The sequence below is a fragment of the Xyrauchen texanus genome, chromosome 24 (genome assembly GCF_025860055.1).
Source record: "Xyrauchen texanus isolate HMW12.3.18 chromosome 24, RBS_HiC_50CHRs, whole genome shotgun sequence".
NCBI lineage: Eukaryota > Metazoa > Chordata > Actinopteri > Cypriniformes > Catostomidae > Xyrauchen > Xyrauchen texanus.
The window spans coordinates 17,136,139-17,151,105 of record NC_068299.1 but is presented as its reverse complement, the minus strand read 5'-3'; the positions used below and the strand labels follow the sequence as shown (position 1 = coordinate 17,151,105).

The window sequence follows — 14,967 nt, the reverse complement described above, 5'->3', positions numbered from 1 at the left end:
CCGAACATTTCCTGGAAGTACAGACTAAGCTGTTTGAAGCTGCAAAGTAAAAACCAGTTTTTGTTTCACAGCACATGAGACACCATTACAGGGACAGAAACTTTGGATTACAACTGTGTTTATTCCAAATGACCTTCTTTAAAAGCAAAAAAGAAAAAAAAAAGAAAAGATAAATTTACAATAAATGCGTCTTTAGACAAAATGATCACACAATAGTTCATGGCTATTCACTCTTTAATGCACAGAAATGACATTTTTCTTTCTCTGTACTAGGCACCAGAAAATGTAAACACGTTATAGAAATAAACCTGGATGACAAGGTGTAGATGTTTATATTATTGCACAGCAGAGAGACCCTGTGTGTACATTTTTCAATCTCTGCTACAGCGGCGGGACTGACGTGTTTGACTGCACGCTTTTGTTCGGTCCTTACTCTCCAAAACTTGCCAACAAGTTTCACTCACATAACCCCCCTTCTGCAAGCTGTTACATTCACAGCTGTACAGTCTTCCAGGTTTATTTGTCTTTTACTCACTGTGCTTCTCTGTAATGCACACATTAAAACATCACAGTAAATATGGAGCTACATGGATGTGGTGAGGTGAGAGGCTGGAGAGAAGGGACGACAGGTTTCTCAATCTCATGATTACATACATTACATGGGTCTATACGATATTAGCTACAGGTTTCTGGGATATGGGGCTTCTATACACAGAAGTTAGGAAAGGGATGGGGGAAAGTCACAAATATGATAGCCATACCTCTGTCATTTAAATACAATTATTCACTATTGATTTGGTAAAGATATATTAGAAGCCTGTATAATTGGTCCAGCATCTTTCATCGCTGATATGTGTTTTGAACCCCCCCCCCCCAATCTATATATAGAAGAAAAAACATTGCAAATAAGATGGACAAAGCTGCCAGTCTCTTAAACTCCATACTCTTGCTCGCTTGATCAATACACAGCACAAATCGAGTTGATGCTCTCCAGAGTAGTAATGGTTGGAAAGAGATGGGAGGAAAAAAAACAGTACATGAATAAAACTCTGGGTGCGGTTGATGGTGGAGGAGAGATGGAAGGATGTGGTGCCCCCGTGTCCTCCACCTTTCCTCATTTGTTTACTTCCAGAGCTGGGTGCTGAGAGTTTGACCGGAGGGTGGTCCCACCCAGCCACCCATGGGGGCACCAGGTGGGCCGAATGCCATTGGAGCACCAGAACCATTCAGGCTCATTCCAGAAATCTGTTGGTTAATCTGAAAAAGATGAGGTGAGTTAGTCAGAGAAGAATGAAACCTCTACAGACATGAAACTTCTCTTGGCATTATCAAATCATTGAATTAAAAGATATTACACAATTAGTAAACTATTTTTATCCCATTTTTGGTGATCTATCTATCCCTTTAAAGTAGAAAAATATTTAGATTTTTTTGGGATTGTTTGCAGTAGTGGAAACTGCAAGTGATATTTTTACACAGTGACTGACTCCTTTAAAGGGATAGATGTGCGAATGTGTGCAGATGTCCTTTCCCTCTAACTTTCTTTTTTCCTTTTTTTTCTTCTTTTTTTCTTTTTAAGGATACCAAGCAATCTGATCTTTAAACTCACTCAATCCTTTTATTACTCCTAGTCCAGCATTCTCTCTTTCATTTTCTTTACCCATGTTTTACTTTTCCATTTACTCTCACCACTATTCTTCCTGAGAGCAGAGAAGCATGGAGGAGCGTGTCCTGGGGGGTCTGCTGGTGGTGGGGCTGCCAATCAGCAGGGTTGGACTGATTTATACAGCTGCCTCAATAGCTTACAGCCAGAAGACAAAGAAAATCTCTAATGGTTGCAGCTTAGAAGCCACCTATTTTTCAATAGTAAGTTGAATTCTGGCAATTGTAGTCTGTGCAATCTTTATCCAGATATAAGAGGGGAAATAAAAGGATTTGTTTTTTAAATATTTGTTTTATTTATTCCAACATACACCACTGTTCATAATGCAATTCACCTAGACCATTTATGAAAACTAAGCTGCACTGGGTCATTTAGGAATCATCATGGTTACAGTATATCACAACCATAAGTGCGCAAACATATAGTATAACCACCCATGTGTACATCTATTCAGTAACTAAGCAGCTTAGCACGACCTGATGAGTGAAAATGTGAACGTGTCAATATGCAGAGGTTGGCCAATCCTAACAGAGCTCATTAACACATAGACGGCATAAAGGCAAAACAGCCTATTAAATAAAGAGAGCCTATTAAATACAGGAAAGAGATTGGGAAATGGCCATGAAAAACATTTTTTTTTTTTTTAATAGTTGTTGGTGTAGAAACCTGAACAAACAATATAAATGGACTACAAAAAGGATAGAAAATGGCCCTTGGAATATTCAAACGATAGCTCACTTGCCTTTTCCCATACCATCTTCAAATACAAATTACATCCAATAAAATCCAGTAATGGTATTGGCATACAAGAGGCTTCATTGGCCTCATATTCTTGTTCAATTCCAAAGGTCTTAAACCCCTTCCTGAGGCACTGAGAGAGGATTTCCATCACTGTGAACTTCTGGAGAGCTCTGATGTTTCACTATGTGACTAAACTGTTTTAGGCTATGTGTATGACTGGATGAGTTGAACTGAAGTTACTTAAGAGTGTGAACTGAAAGAGTCAGAGAAAATGTGGAAAATTCCATCCAAACACTGGATGATCCACTGTGGACCTTTACTTCATTTTGTGCTCGTAATTACAACTGCGTTCTTCTCAGACAATCGTGCCAAAGTACAGAGAAAATTGTGGGCCATGAGAGTGCATTACTTGGCATTTGTGTGTTTGTAAATATTCTGAGAACAGTACTGAGCTATTCAGGGAGTGAATACCAAACTCGTAATGATTCTTCTACTCACTGCACACTTGTTCTATTCAGACATCGATTAGGGATTTGCACCAGGATTATTATCATTTTTAATTTCGTTTTTATTTCTATGCTCTTTTTAATAATTTATTAAACAAAAATGTATTTTTATTTTCATGTTATTTTAATGGAACTTTTTTATGTTCATTCAAGGAAGGTTGTAAAAAATATATACAGTGCAAAGAAATACACCTCAAATTTATTTATGAAAATTTTCATTTTATCCTTAAATATATTCAATACATTTAATACATTTTATTTTTATTTCAGTTAATTACATTTTTTTAATGAAATTTTCATTAAAATTTTGGTAAACGATAATAACCCTCAGTCGCACGTTGTGTGGGGTAACGAAGAAAATCAAGTCCATCTCAGAAAGCGCTCTTCCCAGGAAACGTGAGGCAAAAATTACCCTCACTCCAGAAAAACATTAAGCAAAGGTATTCCTTTCACCAGCCAGGCTCTCAAAATAAAAACGTGGTGCTAAAGGCCTATAACTCAGGAAGCACACACACTTGCATTGTGGGGAGGGATTTTAATTAAGGCGGTGTAAGTATAAGGCATGCAGAATTGATTTATGATGTGTAATTAACCTCCTGGAATCTGAAATCTCTGACTCCCTCTGCTCTCAGCATCATATACAGGGGGTCATGGGCCATGGAAGGTGGTAGGGAGACAGGAAGGGGGCCAGGAGGGCCCTCAATCTTTAATGCACCTCATGCAGATAGGAGATGACAGAAGATTAGATGAGGATTTAAAATAAATAAAAATTATAGTGCTGCCAAAATACACTGTGTGAAAATCCCAGAAGATCAGCAGTTACAGAAATACTGAAACTAGCCCGCCTGGTACCAACAATCATGCCACTGTCCAAATCACTGAGATCACATTTTCCCCATTCTGATGGTTGATGTGAACATTAACTGAATTTCCTGACCCGTATCTGAAAGATTTTAAGCACTGCTGTCACGTAATTGGCTGATCGCATGGATGACTGTTGTTGACAGACAGGCTGGTTTGAGTATTTCTGTAACTGCTGATCTGGGATTTTCACACACAACAGTCTTTAGAATTTACTACGAATGGTGACAAAAATAAAAAACAACCAGTGAGCGGCAGTTCTGAGGATGGAAACGCTTTGTTGATGAGAGAGGTCAACAGAGAATGGCCAGACTGGTTCAATCTGACAAAGTCTATGGTAACTCAGATAACCACTCTGTACAATTGTGGTGAGAAGATTAGCATCTCAGATTGCTATTCTGAGATGTGGGTCAGAGCTTTATTGGCAGCACAAGGGGGACCTACACAATATTAGGCAGGTGGTTTTAATGTTGTGGCTGATCGGTGCATATCAAAATAACATAATAATTTACCTCAATACTGTTACAATAATATTTTGATACATTTTTGACGTTAATAGTTCTGGAAAAAAGAGATTGAGCATCAGAAGTGGGGACGAAACAGTGTGGCATTTGGTCAACAAACTCCATTTCTATTCGGCCAATATGCTAATATGAAAACAAACTTGTTTCATTTGTAAGGTCCGTACAGATCTGCAAGAGTTTTTGCATAATGAAAAACATGCTGGAATCAAGGTTTCTTGAGCAAAGCACCAAAGTCCAATGAAGATAAATGAGAAACAAGTGAGTAAAAGATCTTAATATATCACAGTTTGAATGGCAATACACTAAACAATCGCAATATTATGGCATTGCGACTCAGATATCAATATTATATTGGATCGCCAGGTCACTGCTGATTGCCACCTCTAAAGATACTAAAAGCCTTTTTGCCATAAACTCACTTTCAACCATGAAACCATTTAAAAAAATCTAATCTGAATAAAACGCAGGCTTGGTGCTGATCATCAGACCCATTTCAGTGAGTGCATGGGAGGTAGTGTGCAAAATGCATTGTGGAAAGTGGTGCAGCAAAGTCTAATATGATAAATAGTAAGTGTTAGATATAGATGTTCTTTCCATAAAAAGCTGATGTTGATCCACTACAGTTAGTGTGCTGCACTGAGGATGAATGCCTACTTTAATATCGACGACTCCTAATAGATTCTATTGCTGAGTGGGTCGGTAAAAAATACACCCAGAGGAAAATGAACCTAACCTGGGGCTCTTGACTGACCTCCGGTAGATTACATCAGAGTAGAGTCATCAACAATTTGTAATTCTGAATATTTTAGCTCCATTTTCCCACCCTGCTTATCTCTTGATAAGTTTAGAGGTCCCACTTTATATTAGGTGTCTTTAATCTATGTACTAGCATTAAAAATGTTGCAATACAATGTATTTATTGTGTAACTACATGTTGTTCTGCATAATTGCCACAATATTCACATTTGATGCTACTGAGGTTGAGGTATGGGTAGGTTAAGGGGTAGGGTTTAGGGTAAGAGTTGGGGATGGGTTAGAGGTAAGGTTAACAGTGTAACTACAGATGCAATTAAATGCAGGTACTTTAAATGTAATAGCACATGTACATAATAAGTGCATTACAGCAAATGGTATACGTAGTAGTTAAAGACACCAAGTGTAAAGTGGTTCATGCTAGCATCTGCACAAGAGCTTCTTCAGTGCATCCTCTACAATGGACTCCTGTAGCTGCCACAATTTATGTACAATTCAGGTTTATTCTTAGAATGTTAGTAGACCCATTCAGAACAAAGCTCAGACAATGTGATCATCTTAAACTGGTTGTTTAGTTTAGTTGGTTAGATCTCTGCATTACAAGCTTGTTACCCTCAACTCAATGGTACAATATTCTTACCCTACTTCATCTAAGTACTTATCTCTGCAGCACGTTATATTTCAAAACAAATAGCCTTCAGCCATACAGAATGTGCCTTGCTTAAAGCAAATGCTTAATGCTTTGTTGCTTAAATGCTTTTTGCTAACTTCCGACAGACTTCACCACTGAATTAGACTGCTTTTAAAGGGTTTTATAGTTTACTCACCCTCATGCCATCCCAGGTGTGTATAACTTACTTTAATCAGCAGAAGACACTTGAGGAAAAATATAAAAATATCTTGGCTCAGTAGGTCCTTAAAATGAAAGTGGATGGTGATCAGACATTTGAAGCTCCAAAAATAACAGACAGTTAACATAAACATCATCCACACGACTCAAAATTAAGTTAAATAAATGTCTTCTAAAAAGACAGGATAACTTTTGGTGCGAAAAAGATCAATATTTGCAATTTTTTTTAACTATGAATCATCGCTTCCAGTCAGCAGCAGTATGCACATGGCAAGTTCACGCAAGAATTGAAAATCGTGCGACACAGCAGGAAGATTAGCGCTGTTTACAACTGAGTAGGAGGAACGCTCTGTACAGAAGCTTTGTTGGATTTGGTTTAAATCTGTATTTTTATCTGTTTGTTTTTCACAATGGTGCATTTGTGTGCTTATCCTGGATGTCTCAACAGAGAGAAAAGCGTGAGATTATGTCTGTAACATGCCAACGCGAATACATCACACTAGAGACTGCGTGAACTCAGCACTTCGGTGAACATGCATACTGCTGCTGAACAGAAGCGATGATATAAAGTTAAAAAGTACTTAAATATTGATCTTTTTCCTACCAAAAGCAATCATATCACTTTAAAATAAATTAAATTAACCGTTGGAGTCGTATGGATGACGTTTATGCTGACTGTCTATTCTTTTTGGAGCTTCAATGTTCTGATCACCACCCACTTGCATTTTGAGGACCTACTGAGCGGAGATATTTTTCAATTTTTCTTCAGATGTGTTCATTGGGATGGTATGAGTGTGAGTTATGATAAGAGATTTTTCATTTTTGGGTCAACTAACCCTTTAAGAAACAGATTTCAGTGATATCTGTCAGGTGTAGCATTTCAAAATATAACAGTCTTCAAATCCAGATGTAACGTACCTGTGCCATATTCCACTGGCCTTGCTGACCTGGCTGCATGGCATACATGTTTTGAGGGGGCACCATGCCCTGAGGTCCCATCATGCCTGGGGCCAATCCCATCACCCCTGGCTGTGCGTTTCCCATGAAAGCATTGGGCATTGTCATGCCAACCATCATGCCTGTATTCTGACCCATCATAGCTCCTTGACCCATCACGGCTCCCATCATGGTAGTGGGCGGCATGGCAGCTCCCATTCCTGGGAAGGCTTGGAAGTTCCCTTGTGGCTGAGCTGGAAACTGCATCTGAGATGGACCCATGAACATTGCAGTAGCTGTGGGAGCCAGAACACACAAAGGTACAGAAATAAGCAAAGATTACGTTTACACATAACAACGTGTTCAATCTGTTCAAAGAGACAAAAATAGAAGCTGGCAAGATGACATGGACACAAAGCATCACAGACAGAGAAGAGTAATCAATATCTGCTCAAATGTGTGCCGTTTCTTGCCCTGATCCCGGAGGAAATGGATATTTGAGGCATCATTTGGTGCATCTAAGGTTTTGGAAAATGTCCTCTTTGAAGAGAAGGGCAGGCAAAGAAGGCAGCTTTAAACCATGTTCAACAGTATCAGAGTGCTGAGCCACGCAGTGCTTGAATTATTGATACTCCCATTAAAGGAGGGCTTCAAGAACCTTGCTCATTTTTGCTTTTTCACACACACGCGCGCGCGCGCGCGCGCAAGGACACCCACGGACCCAGGACGCATCCCACCATTTACTTTAGAGAGGGAATAAATATTTTAAAAGTATCGCAATATTTTATCGCATAATAATATAATGATAATGTAACGCCAATATTTTATATTGTAAATTAAATTTTTCAAATGAATATTTTTTTGGGGAAAAAGCGACAAACCATCAACGACCAACATTTTTATTAGGCAAAATTGCAAAGACAGGTCAAGATAATATAATCGTATTACATGTTTCATTTGTAGGGATGCCCGTACAGATCCTCCATAAAGCTGCAAGGGTTTTTGTGTAATGATAAATAAGATCAGATCCAAGGTATGCTATTCGCTCAAGTTTTGATTTGTTTGTTTTTTTGGTTGAGGCTGATGTGCTTAAACTTCATGCTTCTTCTATGACTCTACAATAAAGTAATGCAGGAAGTTAAGCACTTGTTGCTCAAAGCACCGAAGGCAAATTAAGAGAATGAGAAACTAGAGTGGACAATATCGCAACAAACCACTAAACTAAAACAATCACAATATTGTCTATATGTTATTGTTTTGCAAATTCCCTGCTGGTTCCTTCCCGTAATTTACAGCACTGCATTCTCTCATTCAAACGGACAGATGAAGTCTTTGAGGAACATAGAAGGAACTAAAGTGGATGGGTGTACCTTGTGCAGGCTGTTGTGGGACAGTGTTGGAGCCGTAGAGGGAGAGAATGGAGTCCTTGGACAGAAGTTTCTTGGCCGACTCCTCTGCTTTGCTGCTCCCGCTGTTTTCATTAAACAGATCTCCCTGTGCTAGAGCTGCACTTCCTGTGCCTGTTGCACCAGCCACGGCCCCTCCGGAGGAGCTGGTCTGAGAGCTCCCAGCTGCTATACTGGAACTGGCCTGGAGAGTAATGGAGAGCATTAACTTAAAGCCACCTCTGTCACACCTGAATATATACTCATACCATGGTTTATACAGTCATTCCCTCACATCTGAATAAACTCATTAGTATTCACACACACGCATGGACACATCTGTGGGTCTTCAAATCAAGAGCCAAATGAGGTTTCTAAATATATGGTCCACACTAAATGGTGGGAAAATCTGTGCTGAATAGACAAATATTATCCTTAAAGGTGAATTATGGGGGGATAAAGTAATTATATTTGCAAAATCATTTTGGTGATGCTAGTGATACAGAAATAATAATACTTATAAAAAAGTACCATGACACTATCATGTTATTCTGGCATGGTTCCATGGCAATAGCATGCTACCTTCTTTAAAATACATTGGAGTACCATGCTAATGCCATTAAATGACTATGGTTACCACGGTTTATGTAAAAATATATTTTTTTATTACCATCTGATATTATTACTGTGGCACTGCCGTGGTAGAGTACCATGGGACAAAAGAGTGAAAATTAATAGATAATGCAAAAGACAAATGACCAAAATCAAGTTGAAAAAAAAAAAATATCCATTCTATGTCGGAGGAGGGACGACACACAAATGCACACTCAGACGCATATACACACACGACAGAAAGGCTTCATCATCTTGAAGCAGAGAAATTACATTAATTAGACTGCAGCTGTGATGAATGAATAGCTCAGGAAGACAAGACACAATACACAGTTTACACAAAGTTACAGCACACACACTCGCACACAAATCGCAGAAGATGGAGACAATCAGTAAGAGGCTCAGTCAAAGCACCTGCATCCGTTCACTTAATTATAGTGCTATGATGGTAGACTAGCAGTCACAAAACTGCAGATGGTACAGATGATGCCATGATAACCCTCCGACAAGAAAGCCAGTCAATTTGAATCAGAGGGAAAGTTCTATGCTTCAATAATATTTCATAACTCCAGGAAGCTCAGCATGCTGGTGGTGGCTTACTGACTTTGATAGCACATGTCTGAAGAAACTCTACAATGATCCAAGGTAACATACTGTGGCGCTGGAGCCCTGGATGAGCTTTGCTGAGATTTGGCGCTGCCTTTCTTCCATTCCTTATAGCATTACACTGTAATTGAGTAGGACAGAGGAACGCTATGTTTGCAACAAAACATTTCAAATGGGCATAGGTTGCAACATTTCCACACTTTTTGATCAATTCATTTCAATGACTTTTCAATGAACTCTGCAGTCCTTTGTGATTACTTGATAATGATTTAGTCAATCGAATTTAGATTTATTCACTAATGAATCAGTCAGACTGAATTTTAAACTGATTCCTGAAAATTCAAATTCACTGAAACAGAAATGACTAAAATAAAACAATTTATTTTTGAAGATTCCGCTCCACTCGCTCAGGTTGCTCAGGGCTGCTTGCTCAACCCAGAATGTGCTTTGTGATATGCTGGTTTGGGAACATGCAAAATAAGCAAAAGGCCTTAGGAGTTCAAACATTGTTTAGTGAAGTTGCAAACCTTTTAACCTACATAAATGTAAAGTATAAATCAAAGCTAAGAACAAGGAAATCGAAAGGGAGTGTGGAGAGACCGTGAGAATTAGCAAATATTCCTTTTGTAATGCATCACATTGACAGAAAGCACGAGGATGTGCTACGCGAACATGGTAGTACATCAAAAGGTTAGCAAGAAGGCTACACTACACAAATATTCCTACATCAAAACTAATAAACATGTGTGATCTTGCAGATCAGTGTGTCCTAATTTGCAGGTGTAGCATTCTGCAATTGAGCAATTGATTGGTAAAGATTTTCACTTAATTGACCGCCTGTTGCTTTCGATTTCTGCTTCGGGATAAAGGGCACATAACTACTGGTCAGTTTCCCAAAGCCAAATCCATACCGTAACAATAAGTGAAATGTAAAAACGGACTCTAGATTAGCTGCGGATAACATCTTCCGACACTGCTTGCTGCATTAATGCGCAGAGAAAAAAGCTATAAATGATTGAACGTTAGAAAGAAAAATTAATTCTTACACGAAGGCTGTGTAATTCATGAATTAAATAATTTCTATTTGTTTTGGGATCGTTAAACATGATTTTATCTAATATATACAGTATTGTACAAAATCTACATTTTAAGCAGGATGAATATTTTTTATTTGTTAAATCCATTGTTAAACCCTGATGATAAAAACAATTCAAAATTCAAGGCATTTTTTTCACTATAAATCTCCACTTTCACTACCACATTCTTTTGTTTTTTACAGATTAGAATTCTTTGTGCATTTCTACTTTTTGCAGACTTGGTGATTTTTGGAGATTCAAAGTTCTGGCCACCATTCGCTTGCATTGTGAGGACATACAGAGCTTAAGAGATACTCTTCTAAAATCTTAATTTGTGTTTTGCAAAAGATACAGATCAGGATAGCATGAGGGTAAGTAAATGATAAAATAATTTACATTTTGGGGTGAACTATCCCTTTAAGCAGTAGGGCCAATTATAACACATTTCACCCTCTATGAAAGCGAGACAGTGAGAGTGAGAGGGTGGGAGAAGCAGAGAGGGAAGAAAAAAACAGTGGGAGAATGTACCACATCATTTTGATGCAAATCGAGTGAAAACAGATATGTGTACCAATCGATTTTCCCCACAAAAATCACCCTCCCCCTAGTATCATTAAGTGGCAAACATGCTTGCTCAGATGGCAGATATCGAACAAGCCATTCTCTGAAGTTTTGCTGCTGAAGCACTTTACACAGATCTTCCAAGCTCTGTGTCACATCTCTGATCTCCTGCTGTCTATCCATCAGTGTCCTGGAGCTCTGGCCACGGAAATGCTCCACAATAATTAGAGAAAAAAAGGCAAGGCTATGGGGGAAAGAGGTGGAGGTTGGCAGGGACAGATGTGGCTGGTCTCATCCCATTTAGATGGGTCGGCGATATGTGGTATTGCGTTTAAGTATGCGGGAGTTAACACCTTTACTTGCTGCAGCGGCAGCCATTGCATCCGATAAGAACTGAGCGGAGCTGAACAAGGGTGAACAGTACTGCGGCTCGATAAGCCAAACCCTGCTGCACAGATCTGATACCTGTGAGGGATGATACTAATACACAAACACATTGCATCTTAGCAAAAAATATAACTGCCTGATTTAAATCAAAGATTATCCACAGAGGGACAGAGGAAATGCTATTAGAATTAAAAATAGATGAGAGGGGAGAGGCCAAGAGACCCACACTCCATAATTCATAGCGTAGACCAGCCATATTCCTCAATGGTCAAGAAGAAAGAGAGATATAGCTTTCGTGTTAAAGGGATAGTTTACCCACTTTCACCGCATCTTATTTCTATTCAATGAAAGTAAATGGTAAAATGGACAACATAATTGTGTCTGTTTATTGTAAGGTGCATAATCATGCAAACATGCATCTCAGTTGCCCACTCTATATATTTCAATGATTCCTCTGCCATATGCTTACATAAAACATATTTACACACACAAACAAAAGTTCTCATTCACCAGCAATCAGTGCGGCACCAGACCCATGAATATTTTATTTCTCCTACCCCCACATTAGCACAGAAACCAACACATATACACAGCATACAAACACACATTCCATCAGAAATACACACAGTGCAGCCTGTATTTCACTGTGACATTCAAAGAGCACCATGCATATTCTAGCTCTACCCACCCCCAAACACAATTCAATTGCTCCCTCACACATTAACAGAGAGAGAGAGAGAGAGAGAGAGAGAGAGAGAGAGAGAGAGAGAGAGAGATTTTGTGTGCAACAAAGCAAGCTTTGTGTGATTAGCAGTCCCACACAGATAATTAGCACTCTGGTTGTGCTGTGGGTTGGTCTAGTTCCCCCTAGTCTCCCTTCTGCCAGGGAAACCCAAGCGCAAAAGAAGAAGAAACAAAAGAACAGAAGTGTCCCAAAATCATGACTGTATTTGTTAGGATTTGGTGAAGACGGCTGTTCGCAGCATTGGGTAAATGCTGGGTATGTGCCAGAGCAGAGTCTGGCAATGCAACCGTGCCAAGGTCCCACTGTAGCTCAAAATCTGAGGATCAATCAGGACGAAAGAGCAGGCAAGACACAGGGCCATCTGGGCAATACACAGCTAGAAAATCAACAATATGAAGGGAAAGGGGGAAATTAAATGAACAGCAAAGGCCCCTTAGTAACAATACTATGGCGAGGGTGTGGTAAAGTGTCAGTCAAGGGAGAGGAGAAGTGGTAAGGTGTCCCTGGGTGACAATTAGGTCTAACAGCTGTTTCTTGTTGCAGTAATTCGGGAAGAGTGATAAGGAAAGCCCACGCCAGAGCCCAAGGGAGAGAGTGCCACACAGCAGTGCAAACACGTTAGCGTGTTAAAACCATATCATTGAGTGTTTATTTTGAATAAAGAGTGTGAAGATACCTGAACCACAACTCATTGCCTCAATGACCATACCTATTATAGTGGTGCCGAAACCCGGGAACATTGAGGAAGATAAAATGCAGTCATGGAACCCTCACCGCTGGCCAAAGTCATCAAGACCTCGCCAGCATGCACCAGGCGCAACACCAGACCCTGCTTGAGCTGTGTCAAGACCAAGACCAGTGCTTCCAGATTTTCCGGGGCCAAGCGGAGGACCGGCAAGCACTCCAGAGCTTCATACACCAGGATCAAGGCTTGGCTGCGACCGCGGACCCAACACCTTCCATGACCACTCTCACCCTGATGAAAATGGGCCCGCACGATGAACCAGAGGGCGAATTGTGTAGCTCTGGAAATGGCTGAAATCACAGTGGGCGGCCAGCCTCGTGCCGCTGTTGTCCGGAAAAACCCAGCTCACAGCACACTTCTGCTTGCTAACGTGGAGCGAGCACGGCTGCCAATTTGTGTTTGCCAACTGCTCAGTGATGCCTACCAGAAGTGGCTGTTGGCGGAGGAGCGCGACGCAGAGGGAGTTGTCAATCTGGTGGTGCTGGAGCAGTTCGTCTTTCGTCTGCTGACCGGAACAGCAGAATGGGTCCAGTGCCACCACACGGCATCGCTGGAAGAGGCCGTCCAGCTGGCTGAGGACCATATGACGGTGTACTTGCGGGTGAAGCAGCCCTCGGTTTCTCTCTCTCTTCACTCTCCATACCCCCCCCCCCCCCACCCCCATTTGAAAGTGGCTCAAACCCCTATTATTAGTATAGTGGCTGAGGACAAGTCTCAGTAGCCTCTGCTTCTGAGACCGCCAATCAGCGCATCTTATCACGTGGATCGTTGTGCATGACACAGCGGAGACTCTGCATGTGGAGGCTCATGCTAGTCACCACGATCCACGCACAAATTACCCCGTGCCCTATTGAGAGAGAACCACTAATTGCGACCACAAGGAGATTACCCCATGTGAGTCTACACTGACATGGCTGGAGCCGTGGCAGTCAGTGTCAATACTTGCTGAGATACCCAGGCCCCCTCAAACCCCTATTATTTGCAGTTTGAGAGGTTCCGCAAGCCTCCACAGGGTTTTCCCCATTCGAACTACTGTATGACCACACGGTCTGCTCGACATCATGCTTGAAGCTTGGGAGGAGGGGCCTTCAAGTACTAAAAACAAAATTCAGTATATTATTTATCTTAGAGCAAATCTCCCCACCTTGGGTCAACTAACACAGGATCATTTTCTCCAAGCTCAAGAACAAAGCCGACTGTATGATGGGGCACTCGGCTACGGGAATTTGCACCGGGAGATAAAGTGCTTGTATTACTCCCAACATTGAAAAAATTACTTGCCAAGTGGTCACACGTCAAATAGGAGATCTGGATTATGAGGTAAAACAAATGGATAGAGTTGACACACATCAAATATATCATCTCAACCACCTGAAATTATGGAGGGAAACAGTCCCGGTGACGTTGACGGTTCCGGAGAGGGCAGGGTCTAATTTGATGCATATCAAATGCCTAGTATTGAAGAATTGCTCAATCGGTTAGGCACAGCTCCTTTTTATTCGACACTGGATTTGACAAAGGGCAATTGGCAAATCCCCTTAACCCAAATTTCCAATGAGAAAACAGCATTCTCCACACTGTTCGGATTACACCAATTCGTGGTGATTCCATTCGGTTTGTTTGGGGCTCTGGCTACGTTCCAGCAACTCATGGACAGAGTCCTCGGACCGCACACTGCTTATGCCGCAGCCTATTTAGACTATATCATTATTTACAGTAATGATTGTCAGCAGCACCTGCAACATCTGCGGGCTGTCCTGAGATCGTTGAGATGAGCAGGTCTCATGGCAAACCCGAATAATTTTTGAAGAAGGTTGGCGAGGGCATGGTTGAGTGTACATCCATGGGTAGGGGAAGCGGTAAGGATTCATCCCTGGTTGACAAATAGGCCTTACAGCTATTTCTTGTTGCAGTCATTCAGGATGAGTGATAAGAGGAGGCCACGGCAGAGCCCGGAGAGAGAGTGCCACATAGCAGAGCAAACGATATAGTGTTAAACCCATACCATTGAGTGTT

General features: G+C 40.8%; 1 protein-coding gene across 4 annotated transcripts in view; it reads right to left on the bottom strand.

The window, feature by feature from the left end:
• Nucleotides 1-108: 108 nt before the first annotated feature.
• The window catches only part of LOC127617645 (stromal membrane-associated protein 1-like), a 142,587-nt gene continuing 127,728 nt past the window's right edge, over nucleotides 109-14,967 (bottom strand). Inside the window, exons 9-11 of one of the 4 annotated variants that reach the window (XM_052089661.1) lie at nucleotides 8,205-8,424; nucleotides 6,817-7,130; nucleotides 109-1,257 (exon numbers count right to left, since the gene is read on the bottom strand). In XM_052089661.1, the coding sequence (XP_051945621.1) occupies nucleotides 1,123-1,257; nucleotides 6,817-7,130; nucleotides 8,205-8,424 (669 nt within the window). In that variant the 3' untranslated portion in view covers nucleotides 109-1,122. The remainder of the gene's footprint in view (nucleotides 1,258-6,816; nucleotides 7,131-8,204; nucleotides 8,425-14,967) is intronic. The other 3 variants (XM_052089660.1, XM_052089663.1, XM_052089662.1) reach the window with 3 other exon arrangements.